We start from the raw sequence: 23,129 nt of genomic DNA on the forward strand, positions 1-23,129 counted from the left end.
TCGTATATATGGTGGCCAGGTTGACTTGTTGGCCGTCTTGCTCACTTCCTTTTGTCTGCCTCTCGAGTTCGCCGCTAGTATGGTGCGGAATGACACTTGAAGTTCTTCCAAGGAAATGATTAAATATCTAAACATTTATGGTTTGGCCACAGATGTGATGTGACAACGACAAACTTTTGGATGTGGATGAATGCCTTAGAGATGTGGCAATGATGAGGCGATGCTTTGCAAACATTTTTTTGTGAGAACTTACGAGTTGCAGAAAAAGAAAGAAGAAAAGACAAACTCAAAACATTAGCCTGCTATGAAAACAACAGAGATGAAAAGACAAACATTCAAACGTTCTAAAGCAAATATTACTCTTGGCTAAAAGTCTTATGTGCGGGGTGAAAAGCAGCATCGGAGCATGGGTAACTTCATTCACACATCTAGCAAACACCTTGCAGTAGTATGTTTCTAGTTCAAGATACAAAATACATGACTGTTTGCAAAAAAAAAACAAGCAAGTCTATTATTTTACACTTCTGCTTTACAATACAGCTTTCATAAACAGAATAAAACATTAGTTTTTAATTTCCTTTGCATTTTATTGAGTGGAAAAAAAATATTTCAGATTAAACGGTCGGAAATAGTTGATCTGTTGTTTCTAATATTTTGAGTTAGTTAGACTTGAGGTCACTTGGAGAAAAAACTGATGTTTTTGTTCTTTTATTCAATTAATCTCAATTTTTGCCAATATTTCCAGAAAAATCACTTATTTTGATCAATTATTTTGAATAGAAAAACAATATTGAATACTTCGTCCGCTGTTAAATAACCCTTTGACGAAGTAGACAATATTATTCTTCAATTCAAAATAAGAAGTCCTGATAAAGAGAAGCGATGTTTCTTGAAAAGATGTCCAAAACTAGAGATCAATTGAATAAAAGAATAACAACATCAGTTTTTTTTCTTTCAAATGACATCCAGCTTAACTAACTCAAAACATTTTTAATTAAACCAAATTCGATAAAGGAAAAAATTTAGCAATGGCGAAAAATTGGTTCAGTTAACTTTAAGTAATATATGCAACGAATTCGGTTCATGTTGACAATATAACTCCCATATAAACCCATCTCCCGAAATGATTGTGAGAGTTAGATCAGGCATCCATTGTGATACCACAGGCGCAGAAGAAGATCGAGGACTTCTAGTTCCTACCGTTGAACCATTCAGATCGCTTTAAAAAGCCCAATAACCTGCGAATGTTCACATCCGCTAAATCGGACAGGTTCCCAAAGAAATGAGAACCTAAATTGGAACTCCTTCTGACTGCCAGCGCGGGACAAACACACAGAAGGTTTTCTATAGTCTCTTTCTCTTCGATGTCCTCACATCTTTTGCAAAAGTCGTTAGTGGCAACCTTCAGTCGATTAGACAGTGACCTGTCATGGCGGAAGGCGGTAGATCTCTTCAAGTCTAGATTAGGCAAATTTATATATACAACAAAGTGGAATCGTGTTGAAAATATAACTCCCATATAAACCCATCTCCCGAAATGCTTGAACTCATGAAGGTAACATATAAAAATTCTACAACTACAATACATATAATATGAAATCTTTTTACTTGATTTGCTATTGGGTTGCCCAAAAAGTAATTGCGGATTTTTTAAAAGAAAGTAAATGCATTTTTAATAAAACTTAGAATGAACTTTAATCAAAAATACTTTTTTTACACTTTTTTTCTAAAGCAAGCTAAAAGTAACAGCTGATAACTGACAGAAGAAAGAATGCAATTACAGAGTCACAAGCTGTGAAAAAATTTGTCAACGCCGACTATATGAAAAATCCGCAATTACTTTTTGGGCAACCCAATATTACACATAAATGACTAACTGTGAAGTTTGGCATACTAACAAACTAAATAATAAAATAACAATGATATATGATTTTTCTATAATTGCCTTCAGTCAGAGTTTCGGGGAAAAAAATACAAATACAACATGTCTCAAAAAGCATTTTGTTGTAGTGTCGCTTAAAATTTGCCAAAGTTGAGTGATTTATGCTAATATTCATCTTGAAACTGAAAGCCAACAATGAGCAAAAAACTCATAACCAAACAAATCACCTACAAAAAACCCAAAGTCACCCATAAGCTGGAGGCTCAGTCAACAACATAAAAAACAAGCATATTACCAACATATACTCGCATATATATGGAGCTGTTTGTCGATTAACGTCTTTTTTTTTTTTACAAATTTTTCCTTAGGACATATGGCAAGCAGACACAAAAAAGGTATGTAAGAAAAGCGGTAAAGATCTGATATCGACGGAATTGATGCAAAACGGGTTGAGAATAGTGATGGTTATTTAATTAAAAAAATTAAAAAAAATATTTTTCAAAGGCCTAGACTGTTTGGAATATCTCAGCTTGGGAGTTGTAATCGCCTGTTTAACTTTTTATAATAACTCCTAACTATTTTCATCATTTCAAAAAATGTAACCCTTTCATCAATCACGTTCATATTAAGGTACTATTATGCTACTCCACTTCAAAACATACATATGATGGCTGGCTAGACAATTTGCATACGAGTACACTTTGTAATAGTAAAGAAAACCGAGTCAAATGTCGTTTTGGGCTGAATAGTTGGTCTTGGATTGGTCTGGTGGACTGACGACCCCCAGACAAAGCGATAGAAGAACAAAATATCTGTCATGGTTAGTGCCACAGACAATTCATCATGCATGAGAGCTTTATGAATGCTGCAGGCAACAGCGGGTGGTTATGTTGTGAGAGGGAGAGACCCATAAACCGGACGGACGTAATGCTAATCATAAGAAATTAGAACGTGATTCCAATAAAACTTGCGAAATTCCAAATCATGTTGAAAAGTGAACAAAAAAAAATATGGAACAAAAAAAAAAAAAAAGAATTGGTATGGCCTTAATAACAAATAAGAAAATGGCCATGATTAATAAGTGTTTTTCAAAGATCTATTTCTTCGAAAACAGGAAATTGGATATTGATGGAATTGTTCATAGTCAAATTATCAAGCGAAAAAAAAAAATAGTGAAAATTAAAAAGAAAAAATATTTTTAATGAATTAAATGAATTTTTTCTGTTCTAGGTTTTAGATAAATAAAATTTACAAATTATTCCATATATATATAAAAAGAGTTGCGTGACTGACTGACTGATCATCGCTCAAACGGCTAAAGCTGGAATCATGAAATTTTACACGAATCTTAGTTTCGGGTCATACGCGCGGCATAAGGCTGGTTTTGGTGGTATTCGTACGTTTAGGTACTAAAAAGTACGAAATGGTACATATTAGTCTTTGTTCTTGGGATCAAATTAAAGACCGCCCAGAATAAATAAGGTTCGGTTAAAAAAATTTTGGAAAATAGTACCGGAAGTGAAAGCAATAGTACATTTAGTACCGCAATTGGTACTATTTGGTATATTCTTTGTAAATTGAACTAGAGCTCTTAATTTTGGAACTAAGGTACACTATGGCAACCTTAATTGGGTGGCTATGAGAGTTTTTGGAAATTTGTACATTCAGGTACTAAAAAAAGTACCAAAAAGGTACGAAATGGGTAAACTTTGCACAGGGCGGATGGATAGAGATAGCATTTTGAAATTAGACTTAAAAGGCATCTGCTGCAAAAGGATGAGGGCGAAAACCTTGAAAAAATAGTACTGGTAACGAGAGAAAACGCACGTTTAGTACCGCAATTGGAACCATTTGGTACTTTCTTCACAGATGGAGTTAGAGGTCTGAAATTTGACATTTAGGCACAACTTTAACAACCTATTCAAAATTGGTACATTTTGGTACCAAAATTGGTACCATTTGGTACTTTCTTTACAGATGGGTCTGAAAATTTGCATGTACAACTAGGAATAAAAGATGGACGACTAAATGACTTATTAAAACTAAGAAATAACTGATGGATGACTAAATGATATATTCTAAATTGCTACATTTTGGTAACAAAATTGGTACCATTTGGTACTTTCTTTACAGATGGAGTTAGGGTTCTGAAATTTGGCATTTAGGTACAACTTAAAAATAACTGATGGATGACTAAATGAACTATTCTAAAGTGCTACATTTTGGTACCAAAATTGATAGCATTGGGTACTTTTCTTACAGATGGAATTATGGGTCTGAAAATTTGCGTGCCCGTACAACTAGGAAACATATGATGGGCGACAAAATGATTTATTAAAAATTCGTATATTTTGGTACCAAAATTGGTACTTTTTTGTACTTTCTTTACATATGGAGCTAGAGGTCTGAAATTTTGGCATGCAGGTACAACTAGGAAAGATATGATGATTTTGGTACCAATATTGGTACCATTTGGTACTTTTTGTTCAGATTGAGCTAGAGGTTTGAAATTTGGTACGTAGGTTCAAGTATGAAAAATTCGATGGGTGACTAAATGAAGTCTTTAAAATTCGTATACTTTGCTACCAAAATTGGTACCATTTGGTATATTTTTTTTTGTAGATGGAGCTACAGGTCTAAAATTTGGCATGTAGGAACTACCAAGAAATAAATGATGGATGACTAAATGATCTATTTAAAATTCAAACATTCACGTATTATTTGGTATTTTCTAAATAGATGGAGTTAGAGGTCTGAAATTTGGAATTTAGGTACAACTTAAAAATAACTGATGGATGACTAAATGAACTATTCTAAATTGCTACATTTTGGTACCAAAATTGGTACTATTTGTATTCTCTTTACAGATGGAATTATGGGTCTGAAATTTTGGGTGTCCGTACAACTAGGAAATATATGAGCTAGAACTAGAGGTTTGAAATTTGGCACGTAGATTCAAGTATGCAAAATATGTTGGGTGACTACATTTTGATACCAACATTGGTATCCTTTGCAACTTTTTTTGTAGATGGAGCTATAGGTCTGAAATTTGGCATGTAGATAAAACCAAGAAATAAATGATGGATGACTGAATGATCTACATAAAATTCGAATATTTTGGTACAAAATAGGTACCATTAGGTACTTTCTGTATAGATAGAGCTACAGGTCTGAAATTTACATGTATGTATAACGAGGAAAAAAATGAGATGTGAATAAATGATCTATTAACAATACGTACATTTTGGTACCAAAATTGGTACTATTTGGTACTTTCTTTGCAGATGGAGCCAGAGGGTGGTTGAATGAACTATTCATTCGTCTACAGAATACGTATATTTTGATGAGATGGAGCAAGAGGGTGGTACAAAATAGCTACCATTAGGTACTTTCTGTATAGATAGAGCTACAGGTCTGAAATTTACATGTATGTATAACGAGGAAAAAAATGAGATGTGAATAAATGATCTATTAACAATACGTACATTTTGGTACCAAAATTGGTACTATTTGGTACTTTCTTTGCAGATGGAGCCAGAGGGTGGTTGAATGAACTATTCATTCGCCTACAGAATACGTATATTTTGATGAGATGAAGCAAGAGGGTGGTTCATTCGCCTACAGAAACATCTAGAAACCAGTAAGAAAAAGTCGGGCGGAGCCGACTGTACAATACCCTACACCTACCATATAAGTACATTGTGGGAGCTTTATCCAATTCTGATCCAATGTTGAAGGACTGGATGTTTTCGGATGGGTTATTATACAATCCGTATCAAATTTTGAGCAAATATGTTCAAACTATAATAACTACACTTCACAAATAACAACATTATTGCAAATTACCCAAAATCTGACGAACATATGCATGCGAGCTATATCTAAATCTGAACCGTTTTCAAGCAAACTTCTCAGATATTGTGGTAGTCATCGGGGAAAGCGTTGTAAAAAATTTTGGCAAGATTAATCACAAAATGCGCTTGCACTGGCTCTAGGAGTGGAAATCGGGCGATATACATATATGACAGCTATATTTAAATCTGAGCCGATTCGTATGAAATTCACCAGTAATGTGGAGAGTCAAGGGAAAATCCTTCCTGCCAAATTTAGAGAGAATCGGTTAACAAATGAGCACTTTATTGCAATATATTTCAAAATTGGACGAACATATATATGGGAGCTATGTCTAAATCTCAACCGATTTCAAACAAACTTCTCAAATAATGTGGTAGTCGTCGGGGAAAGCGTTGTGCAAAGTTTTAACAAGATTGGTCAAAAAATGCGTTTGCAGTGGCTTTAGGAGTGAAAATTGGGCGATATATATATATATATGAGAGCTATATCTAAATCCGAACCGATTTTCAAGAAATTCATCATTTATGTCGAGAGTCATAAAAGAATCGATCCTGCCAAATTTCGAGAGAATCGGTTGACAAATCACCATTTTATTGCAATATTACTGCAAATCGGACGAACATATATATGGGAGCTATATATAAATCTGAACCGATTTCGACCAATCTTTATAGACATTGTGGAGGTCGTCGAGGAAAGCGTTGTACAAAATTATGGTAAGATGGGTCAATAAATACGCTTGCAGTGGCTCTTGGAGTGAAAATCGGGCGATATACATATATGGCAGCTATATATAAATCTGAACCGATTTCTATGAAAGTCGCCGGTAATATTGAGAGTTATAAGAAAGACCTTTCTGCCAAAATCGGTTAACAAATGACCGTTTTATTGCATTATTATAATTTCAATAGGCTTCGTCTCTAGGCCGAAAAACATGCCTGTACCGAAATTTAAAGACGATCGGATGAAAATTACGAATTTTTTACGGAAGGGACAGATTTCTGAAATTTTGCTATGCAGTTATTACAAAACTTCATAAACTTAGAAACTGAGTGACTAAGTTTGTTTTCGGAAGTCCTACACTAAAAAGGGGAGTATCAAAAACAAGGGTAGCGAAGCGGACCACCAGAGTGCTAGCAAAATTATAAATAAAGCGTTGTCAACTTAGGCTTGTGGCTTAATTTTTTTCTATTTGCCATATCGTTATTGATTCTGAACACTGCTATCGTCTCTTATTTACCATTTGTATTCAAAGGCTTTGTTTGTTCCGGAATGGATGACACATCCGTGTAGGAACAAAAATATTTTTCCACGAAATGCGTTTTACTGCTCCACTACAAAAACATTTCATACAAGAACAAAAAAAAAACACATCCATAAAGTGTTTTTAATGAGGTTTTTTCTGCTTTTTTTTATTTATTTTTTGTTAAAGTTTAGCAGCCCATAAAAATTATTTCAAATTAAATATATTAATTCTTGAAAACTTTTTTTTAACTATTGTGGTGGCTCTTCTACTTCCCAGCAAATAAATTAGCAACTTGTTCTCTCTCTACACAAGAACAATGAGAATTTCTATGCCCATTGAGGTTTCTTGTGGTTAATTGGTTATGATCCAAATAATGAAATGAACAATTCCCATAGGAATTTTTTAGGCATATTGGGGTTAAAGAACTTTTCATTTACGGTGATTGAAAACATTTGTGAAATTTATTGGTGTCTTTAATAATTAGGTCGCAAGAGGTTATTTGAATAAATTAAACTAAATTCTTTACGGCTTGAGTTTGTGAAAAAAAAATAAGAAATTTTAGTAGGAGTACAAGAACGAATTGATTTACAGATTTTAATGCTGAGAGCGAGCTGGGAAAAAATTATATGAAGGCGTAAACATGAGTTTTGGTTGAGTTTTACACATGATACAAGAGCAACTCACAAAAGGAAGCTGTAAAGCCAGTTGATGACTCAACTTATAAAAAATTTTAACAAAATGGAAAACGAAAAGCGACAGAGTAACAAACATATCAATAGGCTTTCCTTTTCCATTAGCAAAGAAAATCTCCCATCATTGAGCTCCTCTCGAAAGAGAAACAAACAAAAATTGTGAAATTTATTCATCTTCGATCTAACAGGCAAAAAATTGGAAATGAAAAAAATTTGGCAGAGCCCGGCCGGGATTCGAACCTGGGCACACGAAGCAACAGCGAGAGTCGTTGCCATTGTATATCGTTCGAAGCCATTAATAGAACGTACAACAGATGCACAGAATCATGTGCACCATGGAAGTTGTGTAATTCTCGCAGAAAAAAATCTGTCATTACACGAAAATTACATTACAGCCAATAGACAGGGTTATCGAGAGTGGTTAATGTGGTAATTGTATTATAGAGACGTTTTCGCAATAAATACGATTCAAATACAACATACCAACGTACGGCCCTTGAAGCCAGTCCTTGGGTACAAAAATCTTTTAACCAAAGACGAAACGCGACCCATAGTGGTTGGTGTGTGTTGCTATCTCTGGCTTTCCTTTTCCATTTGCAAAGAAAATCGCCGATCATTGAGCTCGTCTCGAAAGTGAAACAAACAAAATTTGAGAAATGGTTTAATTTTATATTTTTCTTGATAAACCATTATAGCCTGACCCCCGATTCCCTTGCATTAAATAAACGAAGAACTTTTTCTTAATTTATGTTTTTTTACATTCCATTGCAGGATATTGCCCCGTTAAAGACCATTTCGTTCAATGCTTTCCCTTTAAAGAATAGCTCAGCAAAAAACTTTCAAAAATAAGGTAAAATGTGTGATGTTGCTTAAAAGCATTTGATTGGATATCTGCATCGCAATTTCTGATTCGCCAAAACTTTCATCAGCAGAAATCTATTGGGTTGCCCAAAAAGTAATTGCGGATTTTTCATATAGTCGGCGTTGACAAATTTTTTCACAGCTTGTGACTCTGTAATTGCATTCTTTCTTCTGTCAGTTATCAGCTGTTACTTTTAGCTTGCTTTGGAAAAAAAGTGTAAAAAAAGTATATTTGATTAAAGTTTATTCTAAGTTTTATTAAAAATGGATTTACTTTCTTTTAAAAAATCCGCAATTACTTTTTGGGCAACCCAATATTTTTTATACCCACCATCATAGGAAGGGGGCATACTAAACTAGTCATTACATTTGTAACACTTCGAAATATTCGTCTAAGACAACATAAAATATATATATTCTTGATCGCCTCGACCTGCTGAGTCGATCTAGCCATTTCCGTCCGTTCGCCTGTCCGTCTGTCGAAATCACGATAACGGTCGAAAGCCTAAAGCTAGTCGCTTGAAATTTTGCACAGATACTTAATATTGATCTAGGTCGTTGCGGATTGGAAATGGGCCATATTGGTTCAGATTAATATATAGCTCCCATATAAACCGATCTCCCGATTTGACTTCTTGAGCCCTTGCAAGCCGCAATTTTTGTCTGATTTGGCTGAAATTTTTGCATGTAGTGTTCTGCTATGACTTCCAATAACTGTGCCAAGTACGGTCCAAATCGGTCTATAACCTGATATAGCTCCCATATAAACCGATCTCCTGATTTGACTTCCTAAGCCCTTACAAGCCGCAATTTTTGTTTGATTTGGTTGAAATTTAGCATGTAGGGTTCTGTTAAGACTTTCAACAACTGTACCATGTACGGTCCGAATCGGTCTATAACCTGATATAGCTTCCATATAAACCGATCTCCCGATTTGACTTCTTGAGCCTTTACTAGCCGCAATTTTTATCCGACTTGGCTGAAAATTTGCGTATAGTATTCTGCTATGACTTTCAGCAACTGTGCCAAGTACGGTCCAAATCGGTCTATAACCTGTTATATCTCCCATATAAGCCGACCTCCCGATTTGACTTCTTGAGCCTTTACTAGCCACAATCTTCTCCCATTTGGCTGAAATTGAGCATCTGGGGTTTTTTATGACTTTTAACAACTGTGCCAAGTATGGTCCGAATCAGTCTAAAACCTGATATAGCTCCCATACAAACCGATCTCCCGATTTGACTTCTTGAGCTCTAACAAGCCGCAATTTTTGTCCGATTTTGACTGACATTTTTCATGCGGTGTTCTGTTACGACTTTCAAAAATTGTGCAAAATATGGTTCAAATCAGTCTATAACCTGATATAGCTTCCACGTAAACCGGTCTCTCGATCATCCTGGAGCTTTAATTTGGAAAAAAGGATAACAAGTATGAAATAATTACTTAAAAATTGTCCACATAGCATCTTGGACAAATCTTTGCTGTTCAAGCAGATAATTGCTGCTGTTCCATTTTCAACAGCAAAAAATTTTGCTGTTTTTACAAACAACTATTTCTGGGTGTGGAGAGTAGAGCTGGCAAAATATCGAAGGCACTATCGATACCTTAGATATTTAATTTTTTGACTGAATATCGATTGATACTTTTCCGATGGATACTATCGCAAAAGTTACATATTTTGCAAAACTTAACAAAAATAAGCAATCCACCTATAGAGGGCGCAATTTTCATCTGATGAGGCTAACATTTTGTAACTAATGCAAAATATATCTCTAACTATGATTCAAATTTTATCCCCAACTCACATGTTCGCAGCACTGTGCACCATAAAGATTTGGTTTCTGCGCCTGCATCATTTTTGATTAAAGGTTGTTAACTTTAAGTAAACAATACTTAAAACGACCTTCACCACATGCCATCTATCTACCTACTACACTCTCACTAGCCAACCAGACCTTTTACACAAATAACAACAAAATTTCCACCTACGGGAAATGTTTTCTATACAAAAAACATTTCCAACTCTTAATGGTATCAATAAATTATCATTCAGACCATGAACAGAACAAGAATTCTTCAGTTCCAATCTTTAGGAGAAATGATAAGAAAAAACAAGACATTGCAGATAAAATAAAAAACAAAAACACAACTATTTTAGATAAATCAAAAATAAACTTTACTAACAAAAAAAAAAGTAAATTTTGCAATGAAGTAGATAGAATTCAAGGCAAAGAAAAACAGACAGACCAGCATAAGCAGTGACAGCAAACTGCCGCAGTAACACCAATACCCCCTTTTAAAATAATATGGGCAACCAAACAATAACTGGTCCATAACAACAGCGACTTATATAGAAGAAATTAAATAATAAAGAATAACAACAACAACTACAACAAGTTGTATATTTACTCGTAATATAGCCCACACAAAGTTTTTAAGTGGAGATTTGAAAAACAAGAACCAAATAAAATGCAAAAGGGCAGAGTAGACGGACGGTCGGACAGACAGACTCACAATAGACTGTCATTTAGACATATACCCGGCTTGTTAACCAATGCAAAAGAGCCAAAGAGAATATAAAAAAAAACACAGTGAAGCAATTATTGGCAAAAAACGAATTGGAATGGTCCTACAGTTGAATTGAAACTCATTGTTGGAAAAGAGATTTTTAAAAGCTTCAAAACTTGCTTTAGGGGACAAAAACTTTGACCTCACAGTAAGGGAAGAAAGAAAGAGTGATTATGTACCAGATCATACAATTGAACCTATCCATACAACACCTCAAATTGTTCACTTGTCACTATGCAAGATGATTCACCTTCATTTAATCTTCTTTCTTATTTATCATAAAACTGTTGACAACATGATGGGTCCTAAGCTCTTAGAATTGGAAATACTATACTCCACTGAAGTTAGCATGGCGTCAGCATTGATCCATGATTCTTTACTTACACAAAAATGTGGAATGTGTTGCAAACGCATGCAGAGGTTAGCATGTCCGCCTATGACATGCTAACCTCTGAACTGAAACTAGGGTTTCAGTTCTGGCGAGACCATCAGAAAAAAATTTTCAGCGTTGGTTTTCCCCTCCTAATGCTGGCGACATTTGTGAGGTACTAAGCCATGAAAAATTTTCTCTGCAAAGAGGTGTCGCACTGCGGTACGCCGTTCGGACTCGCCTATAAAAAGAAGGACCCTTATAATTGAACTTAAACTCGAATCGGACTGTGAGAAGTTTGCCCCCGTTCCATAGTGGAATGTTCATGGGCAAATTTGCATTACGTGTCGCCTAGCCGGATATCCAAATTATTAACATTTTTGCTTATTTGCTTACGCGAAGACTCTTCTCATACCAGTAAATGCTATCCGATTTAAAGTTTTTGTTAAAAAATTTCTATTTTATAATAAAATCCGGATGGCTGAGCGACATTTCTGCGTATAAAAGTTCTATAGGGCTAAAGGCCTCAAAAATGTGGTACTAGTACGGGAATAATCACTGTATCGTTGAAAAAATGTTTTGATGTCGCCAAAATTCAAACCTAGGCGTTCAGCATCATATTTGGGCATACTAACCGCTATTGGGCGAAGGAGCAAACTTTTTATTAATGTTTTGCATTTTGATCTCAGTTACATGAAATCTCATTTTTATTACAAAGTCCGAATAGTGCGATTCTGTGCTATACTTCTTCCAAGAGAAGTTGTACATGGCTGAAGGGCTCATAAATGTCGCCAGCATTAGTAAGAGAAGTAGTAGTAGCAGTATTCAAGCCCAGACGTTCAACGTTTTTGGCGGAAATGCAAATCCATACCGGTATAGAAACATTATTGGGTATATATCAGCCAAAATTGGGCCAGAGAGTTTTTTATGTTATTGATAACTGTCCGATTCAAGCTTTATATCAATGCTAAAAGAACGCATTTTCTAGCCAAGCCCCAACGTGCTGCTGCTGAGTGATACTTTTCCCTGAAGGTCGCACAAAAGTCACCAGCATCGGTGAGAAAACAACCACCGCCCGAAAATTCTTTTTCTGATGTTCCCGCTAGGATTTAAGCCCAGACATTCAGTTTGAGGTGGGAGTACAGAAAAAGGTGGTGACCGTTTTCCAGTTCAACTATTTAATACCAAAGAAGACCCGCTAATAAGGCGAATGTATCCACAATCTGGCTAGAAGGAAACAAAGCTGATGACAGGAACCTCGGGGTATTATGGCCAGAACACAAAAAAATAGACAAACGGAATGTGACAACTAAAGAGAAATCGCATATAAAGTTAGATTAGGTTAGATTAAAAAGAGTGTGTGCACCAAAGGCCTGCGAAAAACCATTCATAGAATACTTTAAGAACTAAACTCTTTGTTAAAAAATACAACATTGTATGAGACAATTGAGAACTGAGTAAAACAGATAACAAGACACCAAGACAATGAGTTGAGTGAATGCAAAAAAAGAGCCCTTCAGCAAAGAGAAAGATTGATTCAAATTTCACTGAGTGCACGTTGCACAGTACATGGAATTCGGGTACATTTTGTTTCAAATAAAGTATTTTTCTTGTCGTCTATTTTCGTAGTATGAAATTCGTACGAAGGCACCGTGGTTGATTTGGCAAAAGCATGGGTTAACACACACATACGCGTAGTTTTTTTTTTATATGACAAAACAAATAGTTTGCAAACAATTTGTGTGATCAGTTCATATTTTGAAAATGACAGCGAGACGCTGAGAGCGCACTGCGCATAGTAATGCAACTATGGACATACACCTAAGACAGTAATCGCCTTGTTGTGCGCTCTTAATACTAAAAATGACCTTGAAAAAGAAAATCCTAGTCAGGAACTCCATGCTACTTACAAAATCCCTAATTGCTTTCCATAACACGCCCCTAAGTTAGTTCATGTTTGGTTTTGTGTCTACACCTAAGTGTCGATATGTTTTAGCCTTATGTCCCATATTTTTCCACCCCCGCCCTACATGCGCTGCCACTTGCTGCACCTCTTCTGCATAAGTGTTCCCATAGTCCTATGTCACCCGTAATGATACCGAAAGCCATACTGAACTCCTATTTGCTTCGCTTCCTCTCAGTAATATCCTCGGCTTCATCATCGCCTACACCCTCAACTAATACCAGTCTTCAAGTTTACTAATACCAGTCTTCTGTCTTTCAAGGCCAAGTCATCTGCCCTTTCATTTCCCCTTACTCCGCTATGGCCCGACCCAAAAAAAAAAAACTGTGCCATCCTCAGAGTAGTCGATAATCTCTTTACTGTCCTGGTTGTTATAGCCCTGATGGCCAGTTTACGTATAGGCGTCCCTTCCGACGTCCTCGCTTTAACATCTTACCAATTCAGGTATTCCGTGATCGCACGTATCGCCGCCTGCAGGACCATATTATGGTCAGGCAGTCTGAAACTGGTCTCAGCCCCTGGGTCTTCAACGTAGACCCCGAGGCTCACTCCATCCACTAGCTTTGATCCATCCATGTAGCATGAACTTCAAAATGGCAATAACAGAGTTCCGTCAATCCAAGACCATAACGCTGGCAGCAGTGTCTCGCACTCGACTTTAAATATCTTCGCAGGTATCCGATCTGAAACCTCTTCCATTCTATCCAGTGTACCTAACGTCGCCTCGATTATACCGCGATGGTATTACCTGCTTAAATCCTATAGCAGCAGTAGCTGCCTTCTACTTAATCAGAAAGTCTGTGGGCCGGATATTTAGAATAGTCTCGCCTTAACATCCTACCAACTCAGGCATTCCGTGATCGCACGGATATCCGCCTGCAGGACCGTACTATGGTCAGGCAATCCGAAATTGATCTCAGACCTTGGTACTTAATTTCAAACTCCGAGACCCACTCTGTCCACCAGCTTTTATCCATCCGTGTTGCATGAACTTTCAGATGGCAGTATCAGAGTTTCGTCAATCCAATACCATGCCGCTGGCAGCAGTGTCTCGCACTCGCACGATGATATTACCTGCTTAAGTCTCATAGCAGCGGTAGCTGCCTCCAACTTTATCTGAAAGTCTGTGAGACGAATATATAGAATAGTCTCGACTTAACACCTTACCAACTCAGGCATTCCGTGATCGCATGGATCTCTGCGTGCAGAACCGAACTATGGTTAGGCAATCCGAAATAGATCTCAAAACCAGGTACTTCAATTCAGACCCCGAGGCTCACTCTGTCCACAAGTTTTAATCCATCCGTGTAGCATTAACTTCCAACAGATCGGATTCAGATCCAATTTCAAGCCAATGGCCCGTTATATATTGTCCATTAAGGGTGAGCATGAGTAGGGTCCAGAATGTACCACCTTCCAGTTCACTCCCAGTTATTTGACCTTGTCGGATAACAAAATCTTTCTGTTGAGGAAACGTGGCACCTTAAATTTGCCCACTTTTGTCTTCTTCGCACACAGAGAAAAATTAAAATCGGTTTTAATCAAGAAATTAATTGATCCAATTAACTTTTAAATTGAAATTGATTCAATCACAAAAAAGTAAACATCAATCACAGTTTTTTGAAAAAAGTGATTGAAAAAGTTTTCAAAGAAATATTTTGCATATTCAATTAAAAAATTTATTGAAAATTTTTAAAACTTCCAATCAATTTATCCAATTAAACTAAGACGTCTTTCGAACTCGTCTATAAAAAGGAGGACCTTTATCATTGAGCTACACTCATTCATATGTGAGAAGTTTGACCCTGTTCCTTAATGGATTATTTATGGGCAAATTTGCATTTGTTGTAGGGTTCTGTATGGTGAAATTTGAAGATTTTGAAGATATTACAAAGTATTTTTTTTGTCTCACACTGCGCCTATTGCTGACAAGATGTGCACTTCTGTTGACAGTTTTGAATGCTCAAAGAAAAGCATATTCGGTAGATTTTTCTTTGATCTGATAGTTTCTTTTCGGACGATTGCATGACAAGTTTTTATGGTCCACTTTGAATGTATTTATGTATAAATTTTGAATATTTTAGAAAGTATTTGTTGTCCGACAGTGAACTTATTGTAGACCAAATGTGCACTGTTGTTGACATTTTTAAATAATCTCTTCACAAAAAAGCATTGCAAATTTGAACTCTAGTCGTCTCTTTGGTTGAATAACATTTGCCATTCAGTACACTTAGTCAACGACTGTGCTCAATATTGACAACGCAGTCGGTAATTTGTATCTATTATTTGAATATATTTTGAGAAGTTATTGATGTCAGACTGTGTTGACCTGATATACAATCCCGTTGAATACTTTGTTTAAAAAATGTTATTTGCAGCATTTTATGCACAGAGAAACACTGCCAGTTCGATTTCGTACATTCCTTTAAAAAGATTAAATTTACCGTTTAACTCATTTATGTCAACGTTTGTGCTCTATATTGACAACATATGTAAAATATTGTACAAATCTCTCTTCTTTACTAATTTTAATTCCTAATTTGTTTTTTCTACAAAAAAAAAAAACTAATTTGCTTTCGATTTCGACTATCACCCTCTATAGGGTATTTCAAATGCATATAAAATATCGAGCAAATGGGAATAGAAAAAGAAAAAATAAAAAAACATACGCTAATAATGTTGGCGATATAGAGTTGGTCATAAAATCCGCTTTAGGCGACAAATTATCGCGCGGCGACGTTATCGAACCGGACAATGATAACTGTTGCTGCTGACGAGCTGGAGTTTGATGGTGGCGATGCTGTTGATCATAATGATATTCATAGTTGTTATTGTTGTTGAATGGTCCACCACCATAGAATTGCTGATGATGTGGGGGTGGCGTAGCAGATGTTGGCTGTGAGGGGGGTGTCGCTGCGGAGGACAAGTTCGAAGATGACCGAGACAGCATTGAAGATGAGAATGAATTTGAATTCATTTGTGGTGCTTCATAGATGGGCGGTGACGATAGACGCATTTGTTGGGGGGACATGGGGGCATCGACAGCATCATTGGACAATGATGAAGATGAATTCGTTGGCGTCGTCGATGTTGTCGAACTTACAATGGGAAGTTGCAAAACCAATTGATTGTGTTGATGATAGACTTTGGTGTGGTGTGGCCCCATTGAGGATGACGTTGATGAGGCATGCAATTGTTGCTGCTGCATTCTGTGTTGATGATGATGAAAGTGAGGGTGTCGATGATCCAGCATATGTAGGTTTTCCAATTCCGTTATTGTATAATAATAGGGAGACTCTTCATAGTTGGATCCCGTATTGCCATTTAAATGATGATCATTGTTGGCATGAAACTGGGAACTTCTCAAGTGTTCCAAGTTAGGCAGTTTGGCACCAAAAGGATGTTTGGGTTTGTATTTGTGGCCATCTGTGGCAGGCTTTGAGGGTTGAAAGGCCAAAATGGGATCATGGTATTTAATGAGGTCAGAGTTATCATTGGGGGAGTTGGGCCCAAGATCATTTTCGTTTTTCGAGGCCTTGCGATTTTTCGAAGAAAAGGAGGTTTTGGCATAAAGTTTCTTCATTTTTTAGAAGAAAAAAAAAACAACACCAGAAAAGCACTATTCGTTATTATTTTTTGTTTAGAATTTTTATTTGCGTTTTTTCTTTAAGTTTTCATTTTTTATTTTCGTCGTATTTTTTTTTAATTTCCATTCATTGGGATTTCATTTTTTGCCTTACAAGCATTTTGTTTCATTTCATTCACCATAAAATTTTTTTAAAAACCGCACCCGTTCTGAACTTTGAGTTTTTTTTTTCTTATGCTTCAATTGCAGTTAAAACAAAAAAATAATCTTAAGATTTGAATGGTTTAGAGCACAACATTACCGACAGCGAGCAACGACAACAACGAGCTCAAATCCGCAACCTACTCACAACAACTAAACAACAGAAATCTATGCGATACAATTCCAAGCCGTAGCTAACATTCATTTCATTTCATTCCAAAGCGTTTTTCTTAATGTTTCTCATTTCAGCGCTGGTAGTGGCTGAGGCGCTGTCGCTGCCGCTCCATCAATGGCAGTGGCCATATACATTGTGCCTGGCAGCAGGTTTTGTTTGCCCAGTTATGACTTCTCTTATAATAATTTTCAGTTTCAATAGAACAGCTGAGGCCCCAACGCCGTTATAGCCAAGACAGTCTCAAGTCTCTGCTTTGCAGCCTCAGCGAAATGAGAGTGCGCAACATTCGTCCAGCGAGACAGCCAGCAGCTATTCAGCCACTCTAATATAGCCCCCACAGTCACCAGCCGTTCTCGCATTGCCTCAATTCACTTTTAATTCCATGCCAATCAATGCCTGTTATGGGTTTTTTGTTCCATGTTAGCTCACAGCTCCACAGTTCATTACAAGTGTCTGTAGCTACTCAGCCAGGGGTTTGTCAGCCACTGCTCAACCAAAGAAGCATGTGGTGTGTGTTTTCGTCTTTGATATATTTTTGCCTTCGGGCTGTATGGAAATTTTGGGAAAAGGAGAAAAAATTACTCCGCCAAAAATTACCATAGAAAATATGACCCAAGTGCAGGGCGACCCAGGAAATTCATTTTGAGAAAAATTACTGAACTTCATATCGAGATAGATGGCCCCAGAAACCATGTCTCGATTCGTATAGAGAAAAATGGTCCCACAAATGGGGGCTCCAGAAAATAATACCCATTTTATTGAGAAAGATGGCCCAGGAAACTAAGGCCCAATTCGTATAGAGAAAAATGGTCCCACAAATGGAGACTCTACGCAATAAGACCCAATTCGTATTGAAAAAGTGGACCCATTTTGTTTTACAAAAAATGGCCCCAAATTGGAAATATGGCTCCAATTTTCAATGAAAAATATGGTCCCAGATTGGAGGACCGCATACTCCTAGCAAATATGGCCCTATTAGTATTGAGAAAAATTATCTCAAATTTAGGGACTTTAGATCCCAGGACATATGGACATATGGACAGTTCGTATCGAGAATTATATTCCCAAATTTTAAGGCCCCTAGAAAATATCGTCCCAAATTGTATTCAGAAAACATGGTCGCAAATTTTTACTATAAATCCACAATAAATTTTGTGTCTTGTTTAGGAAAATGGCCCCGATTCGCATTGAGAAAAATGGTCGCAAATTGGATTGACGAAGTCCCCAGAAAATACGACTCTATTGGGAAAAATGACCTTAAATTTAAGGACTTCAGATCCGAGGGTACAGGGCCTAATTTATATTGAAAAAAGAAAATTGTCCCAAGGGCCCCAGAAAATATGGTCACAATTTGTATTCAGATAAATGATTCAAATTTGGGGCCCGAGCTTCAGAAAATATGGCTCCAATACGCATTCAGAAAAATTGGTCCCAAATTTGGGCACCCTTGGCTGCAGAAAATTTTGACGCAATTCGTATTGGCCATATATATCCCATATACGATTTGCGTCAAAATTTTCAGCAGCCAAGGGTGCTCAAATTTGAGGCCCTTTTTTGTGATATATATACACTGGGGCCATTTGTAAGGTGGGAGCGAAAAGTCATTTGTGCGTTATAAGCCCAATTTTAGATAATTTTTTTCCAAATATTACCTAGAGATTGTTGCTCCAAAACTGAAGTATCTAAAAGTCTTCACCAATTGAGAAATTAGGGTGTAATTGGGATATTTTTGCACAAAAATTTTTGGGCTGAAACTGTATTTCAAAGAAAATGTAAATTGACCCCAAACATTGAAGTCCAAAAACAGGCCTCCAAATTATGTGGGCTTCTTTGCACAAAAAGTTTTCCATAATGATGTTTTCCTCACGATTTTTTGACCCCAAAATAGTGTAAAATTATCTAAAGTCAGAACATTTGTGGTGAAAAATTCCCAAAAAAATTTTAAGTTTTTTGGGCTTTTAATGTTTTGGGGTTATTTACATTTTTATTGAAATACATTTTGAACACAAACTTTTTGTGTAAAAATATTGCAACATTTTTTGGAAAAATTGAACCATATATCCCAATTGGTAAAGACGATAAGACATCTCAGTTTGGGGGCAAAAATATCGACAAACATAGGTATATTGAGAAAAAAATCCCAATTTGTATTGAGAAAATTGGCCCTGAATTTGGGTTTACAATGCATAATATTTCACTACTACATTGTGAAATGACTCAAGAACATATAGCCCCAATTCGTATAGAGAAAAATGATCTGGGGCTACAGTCCCCAGGAAATTTAGCCCAAATCGTATTTGGAAATATGACCCCAAATTTGGGCTGAAAATACATAATGACTTCTTTTTCAAGCCTTCTTGACCCCAATCTAATGTAATATTATCAAGTCAGTCTGCATAGAAGGCAATTTGAAACCAACCTTGTTTGTGCAAACATAATTTTGAAGGCTTATTTTTGGGGGATTTTGGCATTTTACATATTTATTGAATTTTAGTTCTAGCCATAATTTTTTGTAGCCATAATTTTTGGGACCACTTTTCGCAGGGCCTATTTTCTATTCTATTTCAGCTATTTTTTTTTTTTTGTAATCATCGGATATGATTATTTTATAAAAAATGTTAAACAACTCTACTCAATACACAAGAAATAGAAAACTGAACTCGCTTGGAAAGACTGGATTTGGGTATGCTAAGATAGCTGGGGCCTTAAAGACTCCTCGGACTTGTATCAAAATGTATGTTACTCATTCCGTTTCAAAACCCTTGAAATATTAACTCAAGATCCTTGGAGGTCTAATATGGCCTCCGTACTAATCAATCTTACCATTAAGCGGTTCAAACACTTGGATGTTGTAGTTTTTGTAATCATTTCCTCGCAACTTCCATATTCCCCTCATATAATTAAGCTTATGCTTATGCATACAAATCTGTTCAATCATCGGCGAATAAAAAACCAACAAACAACCGTAAAAAACAGTAACAGAGGCGTTCACTCTTAACGCGCCCAAACAAATAAGTCTGTAGCTATTTCTCTTTGTGCGATTTCATGCTCATTTCTACTCCTTTTAGTACAGAGTCAACATAAAGACAGACAATAATAATGATCTTTTAAGCACCTCATAAAAGCTTAAAAATTGAAGTTAAATTCCAGCTAAGCCATGGCAAACCAATGATTGTCTTCATTACATGATCAAATCACTGCATATGCGATTTGGTTCTGCTTTCCTTGATTGTTGTTCAAGTTGATCAGGCTTGGGATCATAGTGGTCATTGCGTGAGCGTTTTTTTTTTTCAGTGTCCATCTTTACCACTACACCTCATTTCCATCTAATGGAAGTCGGTCATAAAATCATTGTTTCATCGTCTCCTTTTCATTTTTCCATTTCGACGTGGTCATCATGTTGTGGGTTTTTTTTAGTTTACTCCATGAAATTTTGACCTTCGCTGCATTGGCTGGGGTTTTAGAGAGTTTAGTGACTTTAACATGGTGTTTACGACCCTTGAGCCCTTCCTTTTTGCTGGAGTTCTAGTTTTTATGATCTTTTTGAAAAGAATAGCGAAAAATAAGAGTCACAGCTAGCGAAGTTATAGTCATGGTCATTAGAATGTCGTGTTGAGATTTACTAATTAATTTCAAAGAATTTGAATAATAAAAGAACACATGCCCAGCAAACTATTTGGGATGAGGATATGTAATGCTAATGTTAATGGTGTTTAGTTAAAATTTTTATGTAGCATAGAAAGTTCTGGAAAATTTTAAATAGTTGTTAAAAGCATATGAAGAACGAAAAAATCCCCTATCTACCCTACTGTGTGGAGAAAAAGTGTAACAAAGAATGTACTCAAAATATAGTAGAATCAGCTCTTTATATTCCATCAGTGTAGTATTGGGTTGCCCAAAAAGTAATTGCGAATTTTTTAAAAGCAAGTAAATCCATTTTTAATAAAACTTAGAATGAACTTTAATCAAATATACTTTTTTTACGCTTTTTTTCTAAAGTAAGCTAAAAGTAACAGCTGATATCTGACAGAAGAAAGAATGCAATTACAGAGTCACAAGCTGTGAAAAAATTTGTCAACGCCGACTATATGAAAAATCCGCAATTACTTTTTGGGCAAACCAATATAATAGTTGTGGTTTTCAACCCTACCAAAACGTTATTGACGATGTTCACAGGAAGAATTGGTATGTCGCACAAAGCATATTTAATCGAAACTGAATGACTGATGGAAATGGCCAGCGCCTAATCCCATGAGCTTTCCGTAATAAATTGAAAACTGGAAATAATTCGGAAGAATAATCTCAAGATCCTTGGGTAAGAAAATTTAGTGTGTGAGGATAACGATAGAAATAGTGGGGTCTTTCATAGATAGTTGACTTTTTCGAGAAAGGAAATCAGCTCAACAAAAACCCCGGACTATCGGGGGGAGATTCACAATATTTGGAAAGGGGTCCACAGACTTTATAACAGAGCACGTAGTAAAAAAAGCGAAAGTTTATTGGAATGGGTACTACACACACAAGATTATTAGAGAGGCAAAACGTGCCACAGTGTGATAAAACCGAAAAAAACTAGTAAAAAATATGACATTTGAGAACGGATAGAGATAACTCTTTGAAATTATTGAAGCTGAGGTGTTATTGAGATTATGTGCAAATTTTCAAGGACCTAGGTGGTCCGAGCGCCTCTGGCCCCTAAAGTTGGCCATCTAGGCATTTCGAAAAATTGTTCGGTCCGCCAAATCTTCATTTGTGGTCCTATTTTCAAACTGTTTTTTTGCCGGAAATTCGCACATGATCAAGACGACACCTCAGCCTTAACCATTTCAAATTTCAAAGAGTTATCTCTCTACGTTGGCAAATGGCAAATTGTTTAATAGTTTTTTTTTGTTCTATCCCACTGTGTGTGCTTCCCGGAAGCTTTTCTGCTAACAGGTCGATAGCGTTAATGACATCGCCATGATGAAAAATTTCTCTCAAAAATCCATGTCCAAACTGAATCGTTAGTAGACAACAAGGGAGTGAGAGTAGAGACAACGGAGGACATGTTGAGAGTTTTGATGAAAATGTCATTTTCACGGGATACGAAGTGACTCACGAAGACACCAGAATCTTGGAATAATGAGGTTGATCGAAGGCTTATCAACATGGAAGTGAGAGCAGAGACAACGGAGAACATGTTAAAGCTTTTGATGAAACTGCATTTTCCCCAGGATATGACGGAACTCACGCAAACACCGGAGTCTAGGAATAATGAGGTTTATCGAAAGCTTATCGAAACAGAATTTATGTTAAAGGAAGCCTTGGGGAGCTTAAAACCATTTAAATCACCAGGAGCTGATGGAATATTTCCGGCGTTACTACAGAAGAAGGCGGACTGTATGGTGCCCCATTTGATCACTTTATTCACAGCGTGTCTAGGACCTAGGTATTTGTACCCAAGTCCGGCAAGGCAAGTTATGCGACACCAAAGACCTACAGGCCTATAAGCCTTACGTCCTTCTTACTCATAACCAAGGAACGTATTGTGAACACCATGATAAAGAGTAGGATATCCAGCAAACTGCTCAAATGCGCATATATCTACAATAGTAAGGCTCCGAATCATCTGTGCAAAAGGGTTGAAAGAGTCTTACAAATGGCATACAGCTGGGCTAGACCTTGGGGTCTCAATATTAACCCAGAGAAAACTGAAATCTGCCTGTTTACGAGGAAGCCGATGGTGAACTC

General features: G+C 36.5%; 1 protein-coding gene across 6 annotated transcripts in view; it reads right to left on the bottom strand.

The window, feature by feature from the left end:
* LOC106080713 (protein enabled) overlaps positions 1–23,129 on the bottom strand; it is an 80,973-nt gene that overhangs the window by 20,889 nt on the left and 36,955 nt on the right. The window contains exon 1 of one of the 6 annotated variants that reach the window (XM_059369028.1): positions 16,107–17,533. The exons of 2 other annotated variants lie outside the window; for them this stretch is intronic. In XM_059369028.1, the coding sequence (XP_059225011.1) occupies positions 16,107–17,020 (914 nt within the window). In that variant the 5' untranslated portion in view covers positions 17,021–17,533. Of the gene's footprint in view, positions 1–16,106; positions 17,534–23,129 lie in introns of those variants that run through there. 3 more of the 6 variants (XM_059369027.1, XM_059369030.1, XM_059369029.1) reach the window with 3 other exon arrangements.

The sequence above is a fragment of the Stomoxys calcitrans genome, chromosome 5 (assembly GCF_963082655.1).
Source record: "Stomoxys calcitrans chromosome 5, idStoCalc2.1, whole genome shotgun sequence".
Taxonomy (NCBI): Eukaryota; Metazoa; Arthropoda; class Insecta; order Diptera; family Muscidae; genus Stomoxys; species Stomoxys calcitrans.